The sequence below is a fragment of the Zootermopsis nevadensis genome, unplaced genomic scaffold (genome assembly GCF_977971745.1).
Source record: "Zootermopsis nevadensis isolate Lab colony 2312 unplaced genomic scaffold, Znev_1.0 Znev_ptg000001l, whole genome shotgun sequence".
Lineage (NCBI taxonomy): Eukaryota > Metazoa > Arthropoda > Insecta > Blattodea > Termopsidae > Zootermopsis > Zootermopsis nevadensis.
The window spans coordinates 803745-829660 of record NW_028259133.1 but is presented as its reverse complement, the minus strand read 5'-3'; the positions used below and the strand labels follow the sequence as shown (position 1 = coordinate 829660).

The 25916-nt window shown below is 35.7% G+C and overlaps 2 protein-coding genes across 14 annotated transcripts in view; both read left to right on the top strand.

Annotated features, from left to right (window-relative positions):
• Window positions 1-17708, top strand: part of LOC110840095 (very long chain fatty acid elongase AAEL008004) — a 78992-nt gene extending 61284 nt beyond the window's left edge. For all 8 annotated transcript variants that reach the window (XM_022084923.2, XM_022084913.2, XM_022084907.2 and 5 more), the window contains 5 exons: window positions 2679-2735; window positions 3198-3303; window positions 4171-4307; window positions 6616-6801; window positions 7970-17708. In XM_022084923.2, the coding sequence (XP_021940615.2) occupies window positions 2679-2735; window positions 3198-3303; window positions 4171-4307; window positions 6616-6801; window positions 7970-8158 (675 nt within the window). In that variant the 3' untranslated portion in view covers window positions 8159-17708. The remainder of the gene's footprint in view (window positions 1-2678; window positions 2736-3197; window positions 3304-4170; window positions 4308-6615; window positions 6802-7969) is intronic.
• Window positions 17709-21789: 4081 nt separating this feature from the next.
• Window positions 21790-25916, top strand: part of LOC110840524 (uncharacterized) — a 69210-nt gene continuing 65083 nt past the window's right edge. For 5 of the 6 annotated variants that reach the window (XM_087342689.1, XM_087342723.1, XM_087342580.1 and 2 more), the window contains exon 1: window positions 21792-22009. The gene's annotated coding sequence lies outside the window, so the exon portion shown is untranslated. Of the gene's footprint in view, window positions 22010-25916 lie in introns of all 6 variants that reach the window. The other variant, XM_087342768.1, reaches the window with a different exon arrangement.

Sequence of the window (25916 nt, the reverse complement as noted above, 5' to 3'; positions counted from 1 at the left end):
TTAAGGGAACATCGATGAATATAGATCACTGTTTCCCAAACTTTTTCCATAATTACCCAAAACCGATAATCAGAAAGTCCTTTTTACCCAATGTAGGTTAAACAATAACTGCACAGAAAACATAAATGACAAGCGAAGAGATAAGGAAACAATATTTTTGACGCAATGTCTTTATTTTAAGCGTCTCTAAACATTTTAGCAGCCACAGAAAATTTGGTAGGTCCCAGCCAATGAGTGCAACGCCACTGCTCCATCTTATTCACTAGTTCCGCAAAATTGGGAGCAATCGGAGACGGAGCACGCCTCACGTCGTATTCGGGGTTTTGTGCCCTTTATGAAGGCAAGAGTGGAAAATCCCACTTCGCACATGCAGGTGCTCGGAAACTGCATCACGGCCTCCCCAGCTCATCGTGAATTGTTAACCAGAAAGACTCCAAATGGCCCTTTTTTTCCCTCAAATAACATTTTGCGCTGACTGCTCGACCTAAGCTCCATCATTTCAGTCAAGCCACACAGAAATGGGTGTGTCGTTACCCAAAGAAAAACCACTTTTACCCAGGTTTGGGAAGCACTGGTTTAGATTCATAATTTATTACACATACTGCATGTTGGTATCAGGAAAATGCCAGTTGCGTTGATATGAATATGTGTTGCTGACTTTATTGCAATTTTTTTAAATTTTAATGTCATTTGTTTTTCTTTAATTTTTGTGCATTTATTTGGGTCGTGGCCTTCTGAACTGTTGCCCCTTGCAGTCTTACGGCAACAGGCGCTCGATTATAGGAGCACATGGCGCGACAGCACGGACCACAATCACATTGCCATGAAAGCCTCAAACCCTACATGTAGTTTTCTGATGCTGCGCTTAATTACATTATCTTCTTGTGTTGAATTTTAATTTATCACAATCCAGTTTAATTAACAAGAGTTTTGCTGCTGAAAACTTCAGTGTTAATGTAGCAAATCTTTTTGCTGAGCTATGACGTTTTATGCCATTTTTACCAAGAAGAAGCGGAAGATGTGAATATTAAATTTAATGATAGATCTATTACCTTTTGATACTGGAATTTTTCTCTGTTCACACACTTATCGTCTTTCTTTAATAAAAATATCAAAAGAGAGTTTTGTCTCTGTATAAAACGCCATAATTGCTTCATCAACCTCTTAAAGACATATCTTCTGCTCTTTATGTAAATGCCACATATGGTGTATATTTCCGCAAACGGACTTCGTCAGTATCGTAAAGTCCTCGAGTCAAAAGCAAATGTTTCAGGGACTAGCACTGTCTCCAAAATATCAGTGAATTCTGGTTATTCCTCACGATGATGAAGACAGAACTAGTCTCTGAAATGTCGGTTTCTGACTTAACATCAGTGAGAGGATTTTGTAACATATCACGCACTGTTAAAATTTTTGATCTATGTAATCTCCACTAAGCTGTACATAAATATTTGTCTCGATTTTACGTCATGGTTAGACGGTCTTATTCATTTTACAGAGTATAGTACTAATTAATTTCTTGCTGTCTCATCCATGCCTACAGAAGACGGGCTTCACTAGGTATGTAAAGCTGCGAACAAAGAACATGAATCAGATTCACGGAAGTACAGAAAATATGATTTAGTAATAAGCACGCGGATGAGTTGTTGTTTGTTCGAGGATCAAGCTAAATATAGGAGAGGTGGTTCCTGTGGTACAAGCCAAAGCCCTGACTTCATTTGAATACTTTTATTGGAGGGCTTCGGTGCTGTTAAATATTTCTCATTCCGTGTTGGGTTTTCGTACAAAACCCTTTCATTTTTTTCCCCCAAAGAGTAAAGTATGCTAGTCAGAATCACGATGGTTTGCTCGTACCTCAACTCAGATTTTGTTGTTATTCAATAATTTTTGTTTCCATTACAGAAGTCATGTTTATCCGCTAATGGTGACTTGTTTAAAATAACTGATAAGAACAGAAAAAGAGTAATGTTATACGTGATGATCCGTTTAATTACGTACACAGCATTTAGTGTAACATCAGCATAGATTATCAACTGAGATATCTTTTTATTCATTATCCCCTACTTCATATATATATAAAATACAAGAAATTGAAACTGTAGCCAATGTATTTTGAAGGCAGGAATTTATTCGTTATGTATACAGAATAAATGTGTATAAAATATGTGGCGTCTTCAAAGAGTTCCAAGACAGGAGTCGTGTTTAAAATCTGGCAGCACGAAAAAGCCTGTAGATTCTCCTGCCTTCTAAATAATGTCCTTCATTCGCTGCAAATTTTTGTCGTCGTTACACTGTGAAATGTACGGATGTCATTAGAAAATAGATGCTAGGTTTTCACTTTATTCTACAGGTTTGCGTGTTTCGTGCGCAGTTGTCATTAATTATCGTAGCACTACCACATTTCGTTCTTTCAGAATTTTTGAAGTAAAATAGTTTTGAATTCAGAAGGTAATAACGTAAGCATACTTATTATACCGTAACAAGTACGTATTTCGTTATACAGTTTCAAGAACTACGATGATGATGATGATGATTGTCGTCATGACATTCTTTTTAATTAAACTGATGATAAAGAGGTTTAATGCATGAATGTGGTGCTGTTTGAAGTAATTTATAAATGTCTGTGTTATCTCTATTTAACTTTTTAATTAAAATTGTTTTTTGATTGTATCTTTCAGATGGTACATGCGTGTTGGTGGTACTATTTCTCAAAATTCACTGAATTTTTTGATACAGTAAGTATTATACAGAAAGTTTAAAGAAATATTTTCTTCGCAGAAAACTGAATTAATGTCTTGCAGTTGTATTATATTTTAACAAAAAAACGTGCGTGGAGAAGTACAGTAGTGGCTGTCCTGTGAGAACTAAGAGATTTTAAGAGAGTCAGCACTTCCACTGAAGTATTACTGCAATATTGTTTTACCTTTTCAACATTGGCCGTTTATAACATAACACCTGATGACGGCTCTATGATAGCCGAAACATGTCGTAAATGTTCCATATGTAAATCGAGTACTCGATACGGAACGAAAAATGATATTTTAATCTTTTAATTATCTTATATTGTGATTGACGGCCAATTTTTAATATAATTTTTAATACTATTTAAATAAATCACAATATGACGCACCTACAATATCTTTTAAACATTGTATATAACATTGGAAACCATTAAATCTCTTCTTCTTATGTTACAGATTTTCTTTGTACTTAGAAAAAAAAATGAGCACATATCTACACTGCACGTTATTCACCATGGGGTTATGCCGATGAGTGTCTGGTTTGGAGTCAAATTCACACCAGGTTAGTCCACAATTTTCATTCCTCCAGTCCAAGAGAAATCTTATACGTTGCTATCCCTGATATGTGATACTTTATATGTAATAAAGTTTCATACTAATGCGTTAAAACCTTCGCTCACTTCCTGTTTGTGCCGTAATCATAAAAATTAAGTAATATTCATTTGTCTTGTATCGTGTGATGCCAGATGTCTTAAGACATCTGACTGCAGTAATAACAGATTCCTGAATGAATGGTGAAGATGATGTAGTTTTAAGATGTGTTCCGCACTCTCCGACTTTGATCCCAAGCACTTCAAACCTCTATTACATTTTCTGAAGAATTTATGCTATTTATAGTTTTTTTCTTCATTTTTTAGTTGTAAGAATTGTTAGTTAAATGTCATTAAAATATTCAAATAAATAAAATGTAGCAGAAAGTCTTAATTTTCTCCCAGTTCGATCCCCATTTTGATCCAGTCGTTAATTTATAAGAGGAGAGCGTGAACTGTGATTGTAACTCATTATTTTCCTCAAGAAAGTGATTTAGGTGCGTGTTTTACGTGTCATGTCATACAATTCACATGACCTTTTCTTGGAAACATTTAATTAAAAAAAATTTGGGACTTGAGTGGTTTACAGAAGTTGATCTCGACTGTGGCAACCACCTAACAGACCTTTCTAGACCCCTTCTTTACCAGCAACAAGCATAACTCATGATGGCCCCAGAGCTACCCAAAAAATTTGCGCTGTTACGGCATGCAGTGCGGAACATTTTAAAAAATTTATCTTAAATTAAGCAGAGTTATTGCTACTAATAGAGTAATAATAATAAACATTTAATAAGGATATTTTATAGATATATGAATTCTGTGTACTCTTTGGCTTCCAGGAGGTCACAGTACTTTCTTTGGGTTAATCAACACATTTGTGCACATTGTGATGTACACATACTATCTCTTGGCTGCGCTGGGACCACAGTACCAAAAATACCTGTGGTGGAAGAAATATCTCACCACTTTCCAGATGGTTAGTTGCTAATGATTTTATAATACGTGATTTCTCTAAACATAAAGTATTTTAAGTTTGATTCACTCAGCATCACTTATTCTCCTCTTAGTATCATTTTTAACCGTGAAAAACTTGACTGGTGCACATTTTGAATTGATGTTCTATCAACTTGTTCCAACGTGGGTGCTTTGGGCAAAGCGACTGAGCAATATGTGCATATGATCATTTAAAATGTTTCTTTTAACCATACAATTTTTGTGCATATGATTAAGTAGTGTGTTCGTTTGTTGAATGTCCTAAGCTAATATAGTAAAACTTTTCTGTGTGTACGCTTTGTTTCTCGTGAGGGGAGCGACGAATGCTAAATATTTCAGTCCTGTCTGCGTGACTCTCAGAAGAGATTGCATGTGTGCCCTGTATTATATAAGACTGTCACTACTCTTGTAGATGAGCCGGGATAGCTCAGTCAGTATAGTGACTAGCTACGGGCTGGACGGCCGGGGTTCGATCCCCGACGGGGGCAGAGGATTTTTCCTGTAGCCTCTGGGGCCCACCCAGCCTCCTCTACAATGGGTACCGGGGTCCTTTCCCAGGGGTAAAGCACGGCCGGGGCGTGATGCCGACCACTCACCCCGCTCTAGTGCCGAGGTCAAGGAAGAGAGGAGCTATACCTCCTCTCACCCCAAACGCCTACATGGCGTATAGTGGGACAAACTTTACTTTTACTTTTTACTACTCTTGTAGAGGCTTCGTCAAGTTAATAATATACCGTTGTGAAATGTTGGAATGTGTTCTCCATGAATATAATGTCTTGCGCACGGATGTATAAAAATAATATAATATCGATGATTACTTTCAGTATTGAGAATAATTAAAGAAAACACCAAAATCTGTGAACAGAAAGTAGCATAATCAGAGTAACTTGCTTAAAGTATATAATTATTTCTGTAACTTTAATGCTATCCGATAAGTGTTATTACAGCACATTGCAGATGTGCTAACATTAAACCCGGATTTCCTGGCCGCTCTCTAGTGAATGCGTGCGTTAGATGCCTGCCTACGCCCTTAATTTTTGTGAACCGGAAGTCTCCAAAATTGTTTATTACGTATTTTAATCATTAAGCTATATGAATGCAGTTCCATACTTTTGAACCAGTTTTCCCTAAAATAATTCAAATGTCCAAACTTTGCTACAACGTACTGAAAGAAACTGCAACAAAGAAGTCATTTCCATCAACCTCTCTGGACCTTTAAGGTGATCTTCAACTTATAACGGTACTGTTTACACGACCTTCTCACCGTATCATGCTTGCACCACGTGTTTCAGTCTCATTACGCCATCGTCTGGTGTATGTATTAAACGCCAGTGGTTTTGTAACAGTAGTTGGAATGTGAACTAATGATTCAGCTAAAAATAATTGTATCTTTTTGTTATATAGAAACACAAATGTTAATTACAACATACTTTTTATCTAGTTTTGTCATTTGTTTTGTATGGGTGTGAAATTGGTCTCTTAATTTAAAATTCGAACATGGATTGAGGGTGTTTGAGAACTGGACAGTGAGAAATATTTTTGAATCTGAGACTGAATAAAATTACATAAAGATAATATTCCTAAATTTGTACTTTTCACCAGATATTGTTAAGGGATCAGATCGAAAATGATGAAAAAAATAGGCAGGGCATTTAAGCGCGATGGGAGAGATGAAAATGCATACAAAATTTTAGCCGGAAATTCTGAAAACTACTTGGGACACGTAGATGTAGGTAGAAAGAAAAAAATTAAATTGGATTCTGAAGCAGTTCTATGAAGATGTGCGCTGCATTCAACTTTGAAGAGATCCGTTAGCAGACTGACGTGAACATGGAATTGAACGTGGGTTCTATACGGGGTGGGAAATTTCTTGACCACCTGAGATACTATCAGCTTTTCAAGAAGGACTCTTTCATAGAGTTACGTAGTTTTCATCCCTATTAGCCTCGCCTTGCTCCTAACTGTAAACAGGTTAAGTTTAAGTGTCTGTGAGAACCATTCCAAATTCTCCGTTACCAAATGCGTGAAGATCCTCCAACTGCTATCACGAGACCATAACAGGCCACTGGGCCTAAAATGTGGAAGGCTGATGGTGGTACGAGTGAAGTAAGTAAGTTTATTAAGAATTTCCAGATCAGTGAATCTGTAATTATTATTTGCACCTTGTTTCTTTATGGTTCAGAGGAAACTTTTGTGTAAATCAGAATATATTCAGCACCCCATGAACACCAGGAAATACGTGGTTTAGTCATAAAATTTCTATTATTTATTAGTTTTTACTTTTACAACAGGTCCAGTTTGTAGCGATTATGGTACACGCCTTCCAACTGCTGTTCATTGACTGCAACTACCCTCGTGCATTTGTGTGGTTCATTGGCATGCATGCTGTCATGTTCTTCTTCCTCTTCAACGAATTCTACAAACAAGCTTACCAGAAGAAGGGGAGAATAGGTGTTACGAAGGCTACGGTCCAAAAGGTATCATCTGTGTTACGAATATCGGTTTTGAAGTGAGGGAAGGTCCTTGTAACTTGTGCCGTGTTATAAACAAATAGGACGTGAAATGGGGCCACCCCTGTTTTTAAGTGGCACAAAATAAGGTCTGAGCTCTGTTAACAGAAACAAAGTATATATATTCTGAATTTACAGCGACAGAAACCTGCACAGATAAAGTTCTCGAGTTTCCAGGGAAGAAGGTTCGGGCAGGAAAGGAGACAGACGAAGGATGGGGGCACGTGTTTCGCAGGGCACGTTCTTAAATAGACTGAACCGTTTGGTGATGTAATCATGAAATAATCATGGAAGTTTCCAAAAATTTGGAGGAGTTTGTCAAGGAAGCAATCTGTTTCCTGCGCTGTCCAACGTGGTGATGGGTGTGATAGTAAGAAAAATAACAAATGGACCAAAGATGGATTACCTAGGTCAGGGGTGGCCAACCCAAATGATCTTTCGGGCCACTTTGGAAATGCATCATAACTCCGCGGGCCACATATAAAATTATATATCCCCATATTAGATTTAGATACACTATAGACATTTTTTTGGAGTGAAAAATTGAAACATAATGAGTTATTATTATTGTGTTTACTATTATTCTTACATGTAAACATAGATAATATAATAATAATGATACTAAGCGTACATTGTAAAGAAATATATAGCACTAAAAATTAAATATAGAAAATATATAAATATGAATGAAATAAAAATAATGAAATCATTAAAAAATATTTATTTTACTAGTGCGATATTTGTTTCTCCACTCTTTCACTTAGCTTTTGCAAATCGATCTCAAGAATATTATTTTAAAATCAAAGTTAATTTTTTCTCATAATTTCGACAGATAATTTTTGAATATATGGATGCACAAATAATGTATTTTTTTAATACATTGGTTTTCACTACTTTGGCCATTATAAAATAAATATATTTTGTAAAAGTGTGATGAATCTCGCGGGCCGGAAAAATGTTCAAGGCGGGCCGCGGGTTGGCCACCCCTGACCTAGGTGATAGTTTATGCAGGTTACATGGTTTTATGGGAACCAAATGAAAGCATTTCAGAGAATAAATTTCAAAGTACAAAATATAAGCTTGATATGAACCTCTTTTGACTGTTTGTTACAATATTCTTCATCTCCTATTTCAGGGTGCTTCACCTAATGGCAAGTTAACAAATGGTCATGTCACGGACTCAGCAAAGTCAACTAGCCACACGGCTAACGGTTATAGCAACAGTCGGGCAGCCGATTATTACGTTAAAGCGTCACCAGAAGATCTTCATCTTAGGTCGACAGCATCGATAAAAGTAACGGCAGGTGCTTCGGAAGTCAAGTAATAGTAGAGGGTATAGAAACTTTTAAATAATTTTGTTTGTAGAAGAAAGAACTTTTCATAAAAGTGAAAGGATGTTTCTCTTATTACAAATTTTTTATTTTCTGCATGCAGTAGTTAATATAATCGTGGGAAGTGTCCCTCTAAAAACTTGGTGCTGGCCACTGTGTGCTAAGGTCTGTCAGGAAATGTTCTCAAGAGTTCAGTGCATCATTTCCAAAAGTTGCCTGAATAATGCACAATCGCAGCGACATTTTTGTTGTGCTGATATATACTTTGAAAAAAATTATGCATGTTAATGTAGCCACTAGATCGTTTTTATTTACTAGGGTACCAACAAATCAAATGGGCATTTTGAGCTCTGCGTTGCTTTTGTCTACTTAAATTTTAAAAGGAATACAGAACTGGAAACAGTCTCAATATTAATAAGTAAATTATGACACTAGTGTAGGAAGAATCAGTAAATACATAACATGAACTTCAGATGAACATTGCAATATAATGCATTAAAACAATTTCCTCCTTTATTCACAGCAAATGTAATGCGAGGCACGAGTAGAAATGTTGAAAAGGTAAAAATGACAAATTGATTTTATATACGAATGTCATTAATCTGTAAAAAAATTAAATAACTGTAACTGTATGAAAAATGGATGCTGCTGATTTTTCTTCAGACATTCCAAGGTTACCTATGAGGATAATTTCCATGGCTGCCATTAAACATTATCGTAGCAGCATATGGTTTTAGGTTTTTCTGCGTATTCACTAACTTTATATTCTTAAGACGAGATCCGTGGTTCTTGTTGATCGCAATATCATTTGCAGTCGGGTCATTACCTCAAAACAAACACCGATCGCCTCTAAAAACTGACACTTCAAAATTATTTTATTGATGAATTTTATGCCATCATCTTGAATAGTATGGTAACTGAATGAACTCCGTCATGTTCGGAGTACATCACACTATTATAGCGAGATATTAATAAAATAAAACAAGTGACTTAGTCAAAATGTAATATAACAGTTTGAAGAAACAGACAGACATTGCAAAAATACAATCCTATGGGTTTGGCACTTTGTATATTAAAGATGGCTAGCTTGTTAGTATTGGAATGTGGACTCTGTTAATGGTTCGTTGTGTTAAATTTCGAGTCGCGTGGGGTCCCGTAAGAGTGATCTTTACAGGTACAGTGATGACCGGCCGATCATTATAAAGAAATTGTAGGAAATGTTCATGCACTAACAACCATGTCTTTAATTACAAATCTCTCGGTTTGGAAATATTAAATCTTTACTTGAATACAATATGTGTAATATGGCTGGGTATGACTGAAACTTCCCTCGTGCAAATCGGACAAGGGCGTGCTCAAACCATTTCAGTCTACGGTTAAACCTGCAATAGCTCACTGTGCAGGGAATGGTTTTTCCAAGTGCTGATAGATTGTAAATGGAACTTGCTCTACATATTCGCACATTTTCTAGAAATATTTTAATTTTAAGAATTGTGACTGATAGTGAGTGACTTAATGTTCCACAAGCTTTATTTAAAATAACTTTATATTTAACCTGTTGATCACTTCATTGGGGCATGTAAGTGACATGATAATTTTCCAGTTTCTAAATCTACAGTTTAAGAAAATAAGCTTTTATAAAAAGGATAAAAAATATATTTTTCTTACGTCTGGAAATGGCATTGATCAAGTATAATTGTATTTTTGTAAGCAGGCGGTCGGAAAACTCGCTTGGATATTAGTGCCTGTTTAAATCAAATACATTGAGCTCTGCTGAGTTACTGTACTTTTCAGCTGAAACTAATGATGAGAGTACAGTGCGTGTTACAAACAATAATATGGCGGTTTCATTAGAAACCCACCCTGGGTTGATTACATAATATCTGCTGAGTCCATATTAAGACATTCACCCCACTGAGTCACCAAGCACAGGATGCTTTTCTCCAAGAATTCTGAAGGAAAAAGTTCTCTTGAGCATTGAATTCAGCTGGAATCAACATCTCATGAATTTTTGCTTTAGTATCCCAAAGATGTGGAACTCACAGAGGGGGAGATCCAGACTGTATGTCGGATGTTTGTTCTTATGCCAGAGGATTGGTCCACAAGTAGATTCATTGCCTGAAAGCTCATTCTTAGTGGTTGTGTGCCTGCATGCGCCAATGAATTTCCACTGGTTTACAGCCTTCTGTGCCTGCTAAAATCTGAAACAGCGCGCTGATCTTGCTTGGATGGATGTGGAACATTGTATTCCAAGTTTTCTAGACTGCCACAAATCCTCTATTAAACAGTCACAGTAACGCTCATGATGTAACTGCCTGGTGCCTTATCTGACCCTTCTAATGGAATTATGGGATTGCATGACGTAGTTCTTGTGACTGGCAGGTTTATATTAAACCACCCTCATGATATTTCAGGTACATATGTCAAAATTAACAACACACTTTATCGTAATAAAATGACATTCTAGGTGCATTAATATGAATTTTTTACACACAAACAGGAAACTTAAGAATTAAAGCTCTCACGTATTTTTACCATAGTGAGCCTGAAACACACCTAACCTAACAGACACATGGCATAAAAACTTGTCTTATCAAAAGCTAACACTCCATCTATAACAGGGGTCGTCAACCTTTTTTTATACCCACTGCCAACTTTTGTATCTTTGTTGATGGTAAAATGTCCTTGCCGCCGACCGGTGCCGCACGTACTGCCCACAACCATGAAAGACGTACAGCTGCAAGACTGAGTGATGGCCGGTGGTAAGCCCCCGCCCTTATTATGCTCACTAAACTCGTGCCTTTGATACGGAGCTCATTTGTTGCTCCCTCGTCCACGAGTATACTTCGAGAAGTGTCCAGTGAATTATTATCTATATTCAAAATTTAGAGATGGAATTCAAAAGTAAATTGCAAAAGCATATTTTAAAAAGTCAAACTCGCGAAGTTGTTAGCAATGTATTCGATGCGTGGAGGAAGAACAAAATTTGTAACAACGGACAAAAGACCCCACCGCCCACCATGAAAGCTTGAATCGCCCACTAGTGGGCGGTAGGGACCAGGTTGACGACCCCTGATCTATAACATTTCTTTGAGGTAGTTAATATCTAACTTTTGAAAAATGATTCATCTCATGTGTGGTAAACGTCCACAAGAAAGCTAAAGGTAAATGAAACCTAACCCTAAAGACGGAGAATTTGATGGTCATTATTTCAAACCCAAGTTGTCATACAAAGGAAATATACTTCATTAAATGTTTATCTTATCATTAGGCACAGTTGTGTATAAAAATGTAGTGAGCCAGAAAATATTTAATTAATTATGCTTTAAAAAGTTCAGTTAGACTTTTGGGTAAAGAGGTAATAGGGAATTTTGCCTGCAAGCTTTACGCTAAAATTTATGTTGTGTTGGAATCATTTAGGTAGTGGATCTGGTGCAGCCAGCGACTGTTAATACACTTTTGCTAACCTAACCTAACAATTTTATGGAGGACTGATTGCCATGTAAGCATTAGTATATGGAAGTACAAAAACCAAAACATCACTACAACAGAAAAGTATTGTAAAAAAAAATCCACTGATTTTATTTTTTTACATATTTACACAGAAACTTGGGGCATAGCAATAGCAATAATATTAAAAATTTTCATAGTGCAATGGCCTCTTGTTGACTCTGAAAATTATTCCAGAAGAGAGCAAACGTACATATTGACCAATCAGTGTGCCCATTGACAATGTAGCTATGAGCGATTTACTGATAACGGTGATAACAGAATCGCTTTTTCTCAAAAACCACTCGGTTACTTGATATCTGACATGACGATGATTGGAGTCACTGATCCAATCAGCAGGTAGCTAAATAGCTGGTAACTGGTTAGGCGGTGGAATGATTTAAGTTTAAGTTTGAGGGAACTAGTGATTTAAGTCATTGTTTACATTCCACTGCTTAGACGTAGTAGGCAGTTAGGTACTGGAGTGAACTGAAACACTGGATGACGGAACTGGTCGACTGATGAATGATGTAATAGAAGGCTTTCTCATCTCCTCTTGTTATATGTAAGAATGTCAAAATTTTAACAGCTAACTAATATTCTGAAAAGACTTCTTACGTGGTGTCTAACAGGACATGGCATTCTCAAAAAAATGCATGACTTTGGTTAGAAGTTTATACAGCGTTGTTAAATAGTAAGTACGTTAGAAAAATATGTTTGAATACAGAATTAAACAAATTCATATCTCAGGATAGGGACCAATAGTGGGCTCTTTTGATTCCGTAAAAGAGAGGAATTTTATGACTAGCTGAGAAACTGTCAGTTTCTAAAGGAGGATCCTGCTCCATGCAGTTAATTAATACAATTGTAAGTAATAACATTAATTTAAGATGGTGTCTTCTGGGTTGTTTCGCCATGTAGTTGGTAGAAGTTTACTGACGTTTCAGAGGTTCATGCTGCCTCCATTATCAGGACGATGGAGGCAGCAAGGACCTCGGAAACGTCGGAAAACTTTACTGCACGGTGCAACAACTCGGATGACAGCCACCTTCAGACTCACTGCCGTGAAAACCTCAAATTCTACTTAATAACATTAATTCTTCATCCTTCATGACAATCAGCAAATTTTCCCTTCTTTCAGACCATTGTTCCCACTTCTAGAACTGTCTCTTAATGTACTCCTTCATTCCCCGGCTTGCAGAGGCGTGGGTTTAGTTGGTAACGAAAAATAACCTGCGATTATAGTCGCTGTTTAAAATCAGTGAAAATGCAGGAATTCAGAAATTACCGGATTGCATTTCTAATGCTGGTTGCATACAACACAACAACAACAACAAATTATCCTGTCAGTGGGTCTGACCAGTTATTCTTTGGAGCGCACACCTGAACTAAACACTGCCTTTTTTTAAATGGTGTAATCATTACCTAGCGCACAAAGAATAAGGTATAAGTACAATATCTGTATTGTAATACTGTAAATGACATCAAATTTATATTGTCACATTTTCTTAATTATAAATACAGAATTAGAATTTCAAAAGATACAACATAAAAAAGAATATTTGGTGACTATTATATGTAAAAACTTTGTGATATAGCATTCTGTTTTACTATTATTTATCAGCCCACTTTTTAGAGAGACTTTGTAAGCTTAATTTAAATACTTGCATAAAGCCTTAAGCAAACAAAACCTTCTACAATTTTCCTATCAACTCACGGAACTTATATTTGAAGAGGGTTTCCTGCCAATTTAAAATTTAGGTTTATAAAAATCCAGTCATATTTGTAGGTAAACATTAAATTAATAAATATTTAACAGCCATTTCGACTCACAGAACGGGCAGTTACGGATTATTTTTCCTTACATAGAAGTACAAAGTAATTCAAATATATATTTATTATTCAAGTCTATACACAAACTCTTAAATTGTTGATGTTAAAATTTAAAATCACCATTAATATTCTGCGCCATTCATCGTTATCTCGATGTTACAATATTGCGCTATATACTACTACATGTTTCTATGAACTGACATTCACCTGATCAGACGGGGACACACTGCACATCAAACTCTTGAATAATGAACAAATAACATAATATGCAACATAATATGCAAAATAATAAGAATATCAAAGGAACACCCACAACAGTAATCTACATCTACAATCAATGAAAAGCTTGCATTAATAAATATAGAGTAGTTTTAAAGATAAAAACCTGAAGATGATGCTATGACATCGAAACATGTAGAAGTATAAAGCGCAATATTGTAACATCGAGATAACGATGAATGGTGCAGAATATTAATATTGATTTTAAATTTTAACATCAACAATTTAAAAGTTTGTGTATAGACTTGAATAATAAATATATATTTGAATTTTGAACACAAACATGACGCATCTAAACTATAAATACAAAGTAATTCTTTTGCCTGTGGAACTGGTAGTTAACTGATGTAATAGTAAAGCATAATCTTATTCAGTGAAGTAAATAGATGACTGTGACATGACGGGTATGAAACACAGTCGTACCTTCAGTAATTCCTGTAGCGCTGTCTTGTGAGAGGAGCGAAAGTACATAACCACATACTGAAGACTTCACAGTTTGCATAAAATGCAATAAATACATTATAATTTTATATATTCAAGTGTTGAAAGTTATAGACGATTGCAATCATGCCTCTTCTCTAATTATAAGAAGTATTGTATATATGAATATAGTTTTAATACTTGTTGTCGCATCCGATAACTTTCATGTGCATGCTTAATAAATCTCCTGTATCGACATAAATTTGGGTTACCGGGGGGGGGGGGGGGGGGGGGGGGGGGTTTGTATGATCTGGAAGTTATGACTTAACAATACGAATCTGCAATAATTCTTAACATTTATTCAAATTGTTTCTTTGTATGTGCGCAACAAATGTGTATTTCAGGTTAAAAATTGGTACTGAATAGTTTTACAATACGCATTGCATTTCTCTGTCTTCGGTGCTCTGTATGGAATGGGTCACGAATTTTAGCCTTGATCTACATAACATCTGAAATATTACTTTGTGATATAACTATAATTTAAAATTAAAAACCAAGTGTTTTTAGCTATGGTATTGCAATTCTTATTACTATATTTTCTCAAGTATAAAATGCACTTTTTCTCTGTAATATGCTGCCTGAAATCTGCATGTTCCTTATAGTCCGAAGGTTAGTAGATTTTCTTCTCTGAAAATGTTTCTTATGAGATCTGAGTGAATCTTATACTCTAATGAATCTTCTAATTTCTATCTGTATAATATTCTTGCACATACATTAATATGAACAGTTTTATTTATTACATATATATTAACGTCTCGGGTCTTATATTGCTATATTATTTGTATTTGTTTTATGATGAACAAAATGAAAGTTTAAGATCTGGGTAGTTTCGTGTTAGTTTACCGATATTTCGGACATAATGCTGCCTCCATTATAAGGGCAATTATCACCCTGATGATGGAGGCAGCCTGGCACAACCCAGAAAATGGCCATCTTCATACTTGCCACCGCGAGAATCCGAAATGTCAAAATGAAGATTATGCTAAGGCTGTGTAAGTTTGCTTTGGGAAATCCAATTTATGCTGAGACTGTCCCAGAATAATCCTTGACCCTTTAAAGCTCATTGGTAATTATATGCGCTACCTGTTTCAACAGTTAGAAACACTTCATTTGGTATTTATGGGTTTTTGTATGATTTTCGCTATAAACGGGGATTATTTCTCTAAACAGCATTAGTAAGATGGTATTTGTAATGGTAAAAAGTTGTTTTCTTTGCAGTACCATGTAAATTCTTAAATATTATTTATGTGAGATTTTTTTCTTCAAAAGGTTAATTTCAAACAAAATATTTATATTTTGAACCATGGTCTAATTATGAAATTCTCTTCAAAAATGGATGTTTTTGTTTGAAAATGACGTATGTTAATACACATTCATTTTTAGAAGGCGCAAAGAATAGGTTTCCCAACTCATTACCTATGGATGTAAATTCACTGTGAATTTTAATTTAGTGAAAAAATAAGTAACAAACCTGGTAAGGCAAGCGCAGGTATGTGTACTCCAAATTGGAGTACACATTCTTCTGAAATGTGTTCTCTGGAATATGACAAACATATGTATTTACTGATACAAATTTTGCATTGCTAAAATTACAATTTAAAATAAGCGAACGAACAAACAAACTATTAACACTATAAAAATACACAGGTGCCAATAGTGTTAATAGTTTGTTTGTTTGCTTATTTTATACTCTATAAACTACACGGTATGCGAAGTTTTCAAATTACAATTTGTTTTTCCTTCATATTTATATCTGGTTTGGATTTTGTACACAGCATCTTTTCTAAATAAGCTGAATTTTTTTTAACTTTGATCATCTTTGTGTATTTGTTTACAGTCATATTACCATTAATACAATGTAATATTTAAGTCTTGAGTGAATATTACATATGTAAGGAATCACATTACCTTTAAATTTATTTTCAATAAAACTTACTTCAATTATCTACATTAATTACTTTTTGGGTTATTCCGATAAATTACTCATCACGTTGCTGTAATTGTCTTCCATCAATATTGCAAAAATGGATTTTCTTCGTACAGAAAAATTAATTCCAGTAATCCATACCATTAGGATGGAGACAAAAATCCACCGTTGCAAAGCTGTTCACACTGCATAAAGTCAAACTTCATATTTAATTAAATATTCACTACATTGGATTCAATTTCAGGATAGTCAGAATGAAGGTTTTGGTCCTTTGCATTCCTGCACATCAAAAGCTTCACGCGCTTCTCAAAGTGGCATTTTATACAACACGTCTTTCCGCATATTGAGTAACATTCCAGAATATTAAATCGTATTTGGTCATACTCGAGTATTTTGAGAATATGTGATATTGTGTATAATGCACAATTTTTTCTGAGGCAGCCAATTTTAGGAGAACAAGGGGCTCCACGTCAGACCCCACATACAGTCATCAAAAGCTCTACGCCATTTTATTCCAGAAGGATGCCTGTAGGGCTCCACACATTTCATAATAATTACCAGTGTGTTAATTAAAAGTTTAAAGCCAGTATTTCTTTCCACCTAAAATAATTTATTGGTAGATATCAGAGAAGATCTTCATGCATGGTATCGTGAGTTAATAAATTAACCCCATCACTGGTACTGAAAATGAGAATCACCTCGCTGTGAGCTGTCCCCATACATTTCCATACAGTCTTCCCAAAATTGAAATAAAAGCGTATTAGACTATGACTACCCTCTGTTATCATCAGCCTAAACTACATCAAGATATTGACTGAAAGCTAAGAGAGACTGATATTGTAGCGTGCCGTATGCTTGAGGAACTGTTCCGTCTGTAATGCGCGGTGTGCTCTTCTGTTACGATGAAAGGTTAAAGAACTTGTTATAAAGTGGTAAATGCAAAAGTTAACTTGACAGGAACATTATTTATTTTCCTATCATTAAGAACCACGTCAAACATGCCCTTGTTTTTTTGTGCTATTTAACCCTCTTTTGTTGGAATTCTGTCTGTACGTCTTATCATCGAAATATCTGAGAAATTCTGTTTTGTGTTTTTATTCAAAATGGATGTCGATTATCATGTGCGAAGGGAATTTACAAATTTGTAGCATGCTTAATTATGAAATGTACTGTGAAGGTACCAGCATAGTCGAGTTGTTATTAAAAACTGCAAGGTGTAAATGTATTTATTGGCAGATTTATTGTGTCAGAGGTCACTCAGAAGTTATTTGTTCTTAAAATGCATTTCAGCTGTTTTATTATATACTTGTTTAAAACAGTACTTAATGTCTGTAAAAAAAAAACTGTAGGAAATATGTAATATTATGAAAATTACACACTTTTATAAACATTTTAATAATCAAAGTTTTATCTTGCTTTGTTGCAAAAAAAATTGCCAGTGATAATCTGTGATATCGCTCAATTACAGTTGCGTTACGTATTCTGTACTGACGACAAGAATAATATCACACAAATAAAGTTGCTGAATATCGTGAGGAGATAATTCCAGATTGAATCCTTACCATCCCTTGCTGCAAGTGTAAATATTTCAGGCAGCCATATTTTTATCAGAACATGTGCACAAAGAAAATTTACACACATATTTTACTTTTTACAGCAGTTGCCGAGGTCTGCACATTTTAAAATTTCCTCGTTACATACGCGTATGTATAAATTCTTTGTACTGGGTGCTGTGGTTGACACAGAGACGTACAACCAAGTGCTTTCCGATCTGTGGGAGGCAGTTTGTCCGACACATCTGTTGCTCCTTGTACCGACTCGTTAAAAATATACCAAGGTACTTCCCAGTCTACAGTACCTGACATGTAGAATATCAGGTTTTCATGGCAGCGAGTCAGAAGACGGCTTGTCTTCTGGGTCGTTGCGCTCTGTAGTCTGGTAGACGTTTACCGACGTTTCAGAGGTCCTTGCTGCCTCCATCATCATCGCCCTGATACCATAATTTCATAGCTCAGTCAGTATAGTGACTAGCTACGGGCTGGACGACCGGGGTTCGATCCCCGACGGGGGCAGAGGATTTTTTTCCTCTAGCCTCTGCGTCCAGACCGGCTCTGGGGCCCACCCAGCCTCCTCTACAATGGGTACCGGGGTCCTTTCCCGGGGGTAAAGCCGGCCGGGGCGTGATGCTGACCACTCACCCCCATCTAGTGCCGAGGTTAAGAATGAGTAGGAGCTATATCACCTCTCACCCCAAACGCCTACATGGCGTACAGTGGGACAAACTTTACTTTACATAGGAACTTGAACCCTGAAGGTGGAGGCAGTAAACAATTTGAATTACCTGCAAGTCCACGTAGTTTTACTATCCAGAAGACAAGCTGTCATCATTGCTGGTTTGAGAATCTCTAATATCACAATAGAATTTATTAGACCATTTGAAATTGGCGCCAAATTCATTTGCCGGTAGATAGCGCGCTGATTGTTGTGGCTGTGTCTAGAGCAGTTCAAAGCCTATTGGTGGCCATGCAGCGTTGGTCGTGTATTTGCTGTGGAGAGATTTTTTTAAAAAATAATGATTCAGCTACTCAGACACAACGTGAATATACGCGGCGCTTTAATACTGGAAGAAATGGTAAGGTTCCGACGCGTCAAACTATTTTAAATTGGTGTTAGGAGAATGTTACACGTGGATTTGCACTTTCATCCATTCAAAATTCAAATGGTGCAAGAATTACTGCCTCGTGATTTGAATATGCGAAGGGAATTTTGCACCAAGCTATTGGAAATGATTGACACACCACCGCAATTTCTTCAGATGAAGCCCATTTTCATCTAAGCGGGTTTGTTAATAAGCAGAATTTGGCGCGACATCTCACACACGGCACGAATGTCAATGTAAACAGTTCGAGAAATGTTCCCAGGACGTCTCACCTCGAGAAATGGTGATGTCGCTTGGCCTCCACGCTCGCCAGATTTATCCCCGTGTGACTAATTCTTATGCGGCTATTTAAAGCACAATTTCTACGATAATCGACCTCACACCATTGACGAGTTGAAGGAATCCATCAGGACTACCATTCTGCAAATTCCATTGGAAATGCTGAGGAAGACAACGAACTCTCTCTCAGGCGACGTACAGAGGATTGTTTGCAGAACAATGGAGCTCAATTGACTAATGTTGTCTTTAAAAAGTAGTTATCACATGGCATATTTTTCTACAGACTTCACAAATCTCTAAGTGTTTATTATATTAACTGAAAATAAATTACCCATTTCACAAATTTAAATAGTCTAATGTATTCTGCCGCACCCTGTATATAGTGACCAAAGTTATCATTCAGTTTAGTTAGATCCCATTTCATAGAGATTAAACATTGCTGCTGAGTGGTTAGCTCTCCCTTCATATCTGGGAGGGACTTGGATTCAGATGTTGGCCTGGAGACTGGCTACCATGATCATTTTCCTCATTCCCTCCAGGCAAATGCTAGGATAATACTGCAGAATAGGTCTTGTCATTGGTTTTCTCATACATAATACAATTTTACAACTTGTCAGAAAAATAAATTTTGTTCATGGATCAGCATTTTTACCTTGTACATAGATGATAATGTGATTAAATCCAACTTCAGTCACATATCTTTATTATTTCTACAATCGTAAATATGTTTAGACAATTAACTGTTATTACTGCCACATTATTGTTATTTAAGACAATCTTACATATTCCGTCTAAGATATAACCTCAAAATGTTACATGTTTAAAGGAACAGCTGATAACATAAGTCCCCTTTTTACGACGAAAGGATAGTACGGTGGACGCTAAATAATTCCAAGCTCGAGTTACGTCACAGTAAGAGGTGAAGGAGAGCAAGACGGCAGAGTCTGAGTAAGAATGAGTGGAAAGAAGAAAGAAATCCCCTTATAATTTTGTTGCACTGGCTTCCACAATGAACTGTATTTTGTATAGAAATATAGGTGCATACCTACACCCCGACGTACTATTTCTGAGTACAAACAATAATTTCGGGTTCGATGATGTTAGGAAAGAATGGCTTGTTTTTCAGCTTCATAATCTCACTACCCCTCCCCCCCCCCCTCACTTCCGTGTATTCTTGTAACAGTCAATGAACATCGAAGTTATTTTGCAGGCTAATAATTCTGAAAATATGACACCAAAACTGTGAACCGAATATGCAAAGTCAGTGACTGGCTACAAACTGAACGACGCTGACACTCACCCCATCTAGTGCCGAAGTCAAGAATGAGTAGGAGCTATACCTGCTCTTTCCCCCCGCCCCCCTGCCAAGCGCTAAATTTCCTGAAAAATTAACACCGTATCACTGGCATTGTTACTGTTCGTAACAGGAAGTGTTATAAATAGACGTCGTCTGACGGATGGTATTTTAAGAAGAAACTTTGCTATTATGTTTCTCAATAATGCCAAAAGCTTGTCCTTCAATTCACATTACTTTGAATACATTTTAATAAACTGTGGTTGACTAGTGTATCTCTGTATAGCCCAGTAGAGGGGAATTATTATAAAACGGTGATAACTGTTTCCCCCATAAAATTTACCTACTAGTGATCAGACTTCACAGAGAGTTTCTGATTTATTACCAAGGCATAAGAATCGTGGTCTACGCTGACGCCTTGTGTGCTAACACGAGCTGTGTAGGACGTTTATGATTCATACCACGTAGTCAGCGTTTCGGAGGAATATGTCAACCCAGAAAACCACGATCCTCATTTCACACCTGTGAACTTCTCAAATAGAAATTGTGTTTCTTATAGAGTTTTGACTGATCGAAACAAATGTCATATTTTCTACATAAGATGGTTGCAATGTCAAGGCTCGACTTTTTCAGTCGATTTTCAAAAAGCTAATGAAATACGGGACATTTATGCGTCTCAACAACGGACAAGGCAATGACAACAGCGATAGTCCCTTTTCTGGGATGGTTAGCGGTTAATTGCAAGTCATAAAGCTTCAACTCTGATATACCATAATCCCCAACACTTTTTTTTCTGTGGAGGTTTAAATGTTGTATCCGATTCCCACACCCACCTCCATATATTCGGAAGCAGCTACCATTTTTAAAAAAATAAATGTAAGGATTGTCATTTCTGTTAAACTTGTCATTGAACTAATCAATAGGACACGTATAATATGAGAAAATATTTAATTACACTAAGTCGGATATTGTTCAATATTAACATATTATGCACTGTGTCACAGATTCAAATTAACGCAATTGACAAAGGAGAGGGGACTGGATATAAAAGTGCAGGTTGTCTGTGGAATAGACTTGATAATACCGATGTATGTATTTTGGAGTTCTGTGGGTAGTAATAATCACAGATGACAATTCTATATGTCATGGCAATATATTTATTTTATTTATAATGTGTGATTTATTACTATGATTCATGATTTCAAGAAATCATAGAACCGATCAAACGATTGTTTTCTTTCATATATTTTTTTCTGTAAAACTTTATGCATGCCAAACAATAACATGGGCTTACTCAAGACCTTTCGCACTTAGTATATGGTCCATACTCAATTGTAGGTATTCTATGGAATCGGAAATTCAAATACCTGGTATGTGGCGGCATCTTTTGATAATAACGAAAAATAATATACTGTTTGTCGTTTGTCACCTTTTTTGTGTTGCAGAGTAGATGTAATGGCTTCCCAAAGTAATTAGTGGATGAATAATTAACAATCATATTGCGGGTATTGATCCTGATTATTTTGAAGTTATGTGTTGTGAGTGTTATAAAGAGTGAAGCCAACCAACACACTGCTTACTTATCTTCAGTCTTAAGTAGCCAGGTGAGAATGAATTTGTTTTTGAATTATAATTGGGCGTTCTGACTGGTATTTTGTAATTAAGAGAAGATATCAATTATTGCTCGATATTATATCAACTTTGATGAAGGTGCTTTAAACACCGCGAAAAAGTCATTTGTGGCGTTTATGAATTGGAAGTAAGGTTAAGGCGGCAGTAACAGTAGAAAGTGGCTTATATCGTTAATAATTTTCAGGCGATTAGCACAACTTTTGTTATTAATACGTTTCATCATTATTTGTTTTCCTGAAATGGCCCCATATATTGCAGTTTTAGCCAATTTATTTATGGTTCGGTATTGGTGCCATTGTTATAAGTATGAAGTACCAGTACTTATTTCAAGAAGCTCAAAGGAGGTTTGTTTTCACTTGAATGAACTTGAAAGTAGAAATAATTTTCACCTGTCAAATCTTATTCATCACTGATTCTGATACAGTGCTTCTGACATAATACTATGTTCTTATGTTGTGTTAATTTTGAAATTTTAAGGACATTGCATTTGTTACCATTGTCAGACCCAAAACATGTACAGATTTGTAGTGAGTTAGTGAATCAGAATCAGGATTTATTTCAGTGCTTTATTTGTTCAGTATTTGCAGTTATGTCTAGGAGTGTGGAAAGTGGCAATGTTCACCATTTCTTATTCATTCTGACTGGATTCTTATTCATCCTGTATACACTTAAAATTATAAGTAGTTCCTCTGTTCCAAATCCAGTACAGAAGAATCATGTGAACTCCAGATTAAGGTTATAGCTTAATAATAACATTTTTTACCACACATGACTGCATCATATCGTGAACTGACATTCATTTGGTCTCTGTGAACTGAAAAAAAGGTGTTCTTTATTTCTCCACTTCATTACAGTTACTGAGATATGCAGTTAGAATGTTATCAATTGTCTTTGTATGTTGTAAGTCATAGGGAGTAGTATTTTATCAGAATTGCTTGACTGGGATGAACTTAAAGTAGGTTTTAAGTTTGTGTTAAATCCACTGATCAGAAATCAAAAGTATGTGGGTTTTTTTATCTGTTATCCACATGAGATCACTGTACTTGTAGTCTTCCAGTATACTTCAAAATATTTTGATACTTTAGATGTATGTTAAAGTCAGTGAACAAAAGTGTTGCATGCTTTCACAGCCACATACATGATGACAAATTATTCCTGTTATATTTCTGAGAATAGAATATAATATATTTACATTCCATAGATCCTTTATTGGCCCAAGCCAAGTATGTAGAACATATCATAACATAAATACAATACCTGTTTCTAATATAAATTACACACATGTTGTTCGAATGGCAGATGAAAGAAAGACGAAACAGTTTTTGGAAGCTAGATTTGAGGGTATCAGAACAAGAGGAAGACCTAGAAAGAGCTACTTGGATACTATTAGAGAAATAGGACAGGCAAAGGGGAAAAGTTTAATGCAGATGAAATTCTTAGCAAGGGATAGGAAGTAATGGAGGAGGTGGACCGAGCAATCAACCCTGACGCTATAAAGGCAAAAATGGGAGATGAGAAAGAAGAAGAAGAATATAAATTACGCAGTTATGACAGTAATTTACATTCAGCTACAGTATTATCACAAAAATAATCATGCAAGAAAGCATACCCACTATTGCTTACATGTATTTATAATAGGTAAGAATTTTTGTTTGATGCAAATTCTTATGTGGTGCAGAACGTGTTGAGATTCAAATAATAGCACCTATTCAGATTGGGACGTTATAAAACATGGTGTTCCTCAAGGTTCAGTACTTGGTACTCTGATTTTCCTCTATATGTATCAATGGTTTACCACCAACCATTAACTCTCAGTCTAAACCCATCATTTTTGTGGATGATACTGGCATTACTGTTTCACATACATAATAAATTGACTGTTTTCTAAAGTCCATGAACGATGTTTGAACAAATGGATTGAAGTCAGAAAACTCACATTAAATTTTGACAAAACAAATTTGATGAAATTTTGTAATACCAACAAAAAATTGTGGATAAAACAGTCGAAGAAGTAGAAATGACTGTGTTTCTTGGCCTACAGATTGACAATAATTTAAACTGTGAAATACATTCGATACATTATCCCAAAACTAACCTCGGCACACTCTGCTAGGAGGACTGTCTCATCACTCATGAAGACAGAAACTTTAAAATTAATATACTTTGCTTACTTCCAATCAGTCATGTCATATGAAATTATTTACTGGAGAAACTCAACAGACAGCAGAAAAGTATTTTACTTTGACCACATAAATAACTTTCAAACTTTGATACACACAATACAAGTACAAGATACAGATATAACTTTCATGTGCCAAAAATTCAGTAAATATCTGGAATTAAGCTATTCAGTAATCTTCCCCTACTATAAAATGTCTGAATCAGGATATAATGAAATTTCTACTCCATAGAAGGATTTACCTCAACCAAAAGTTCTTACCTGTTATAAATACATGTAAGTAATTAGTGGGTATGTTCTCTTACCTAATTATTTTTGTGATAATGCTGTAGTTGACTGTAAATTACTGGCATAAGTATGTAATTTATAACCGTATTAGAACAGGTATTGTATTTGTGTTATGACATGTTATACATCCTTGGCTTAGGCCTATGAAGGATCTGTGGAATGTAAATAAATTGTGTTCTATTATATTATATTCTAAATGTGGTGTTCAGGCATTAAATTCTGCGTTTAGGTCCTGGTAACAATATTATTTCAGTCTCAGTTTCATTTACTAAAATTTATAACTGTTTCCTTTAGCAGAATTCATTCTAATTCTTCTGCAGTGTTAAACACAGATTTTACGTGTGAACTGTTTTTAGGTGAGTTTCATTTTATCTGTCTTCTGGAAAACTGAGATGTGGGTTCCATGTCTCTCTGAACTTTGATACTGAAAGGGACAGGGAGGAGGAGGAGGGGAAATGGAAGAGAGAAAATGTCCGAATTTTTACTCGCATGAACTTTATTAATAAAACATAACCTAATCTGATCTAAAGTGGTCCAAGTCTTTTATGATCAGAAGTATGCTCACTGAGCTGAATACATTATTTTAATTTCACCTCGAAATGTGTGTTTTACAGCAAAAAGCCCAACATATGTAAATTTTTGTTTGTTTGTTTTTTAACTTAAATTTAAAATTAGTTATGGCACATAACATAGCAAACTCTGACCATGTGGAAAAGGTCACAGAGTACAAATTGTGGATCAAGAAATCCATTGACCACCAGTTCTTTAAATTACCATACTTTAATCTTATCAGGGAATTGGTATCATGTGATTGTAATCTACCATTGTCATGACCCATTAGAGTGGAATTTGATTGTGCTAATGGATACTGAGATGAGAATTACGGGTTACGACCGATCATGACATATTTAACTTTGACTTCAGAATACTAATTTGATTGTGGTTGGGGTTTGAATAAAATAATGCTGAATATAAATTAGTGGAGGACGCACCACAAAATGCAGTGTCAAGCAGAGAAGAAATGTTCACATTATTATTCTTTATTTATGCTGACAGTTGCACAACACAGACTACATTCTGCGTAATGTGCGCATTAGTAGTGTGTATTTAGTTTTATGGGATTTCAGTACTAAATATGAGAACTAAGATACTGTTTCAGAATAAAATATGAAGATTGAAGCATAATTACTAAAGATTTATATATATTAACACTTGAGTTACCTGCACACATACTAGGATTCAAACAAAATGGCAGGTGAATAATGATTTGTCACCCTGTGAGAGACTGAGATGTGAGGTTATGATGATGATGCAAGATCTTTCATTTGAACTATGTTCATCTAACTCTATTTGCACGACAGTGTGTTTTTGCATCTTGGCAACACCACACACAAATTCATAATTCTCTGCCT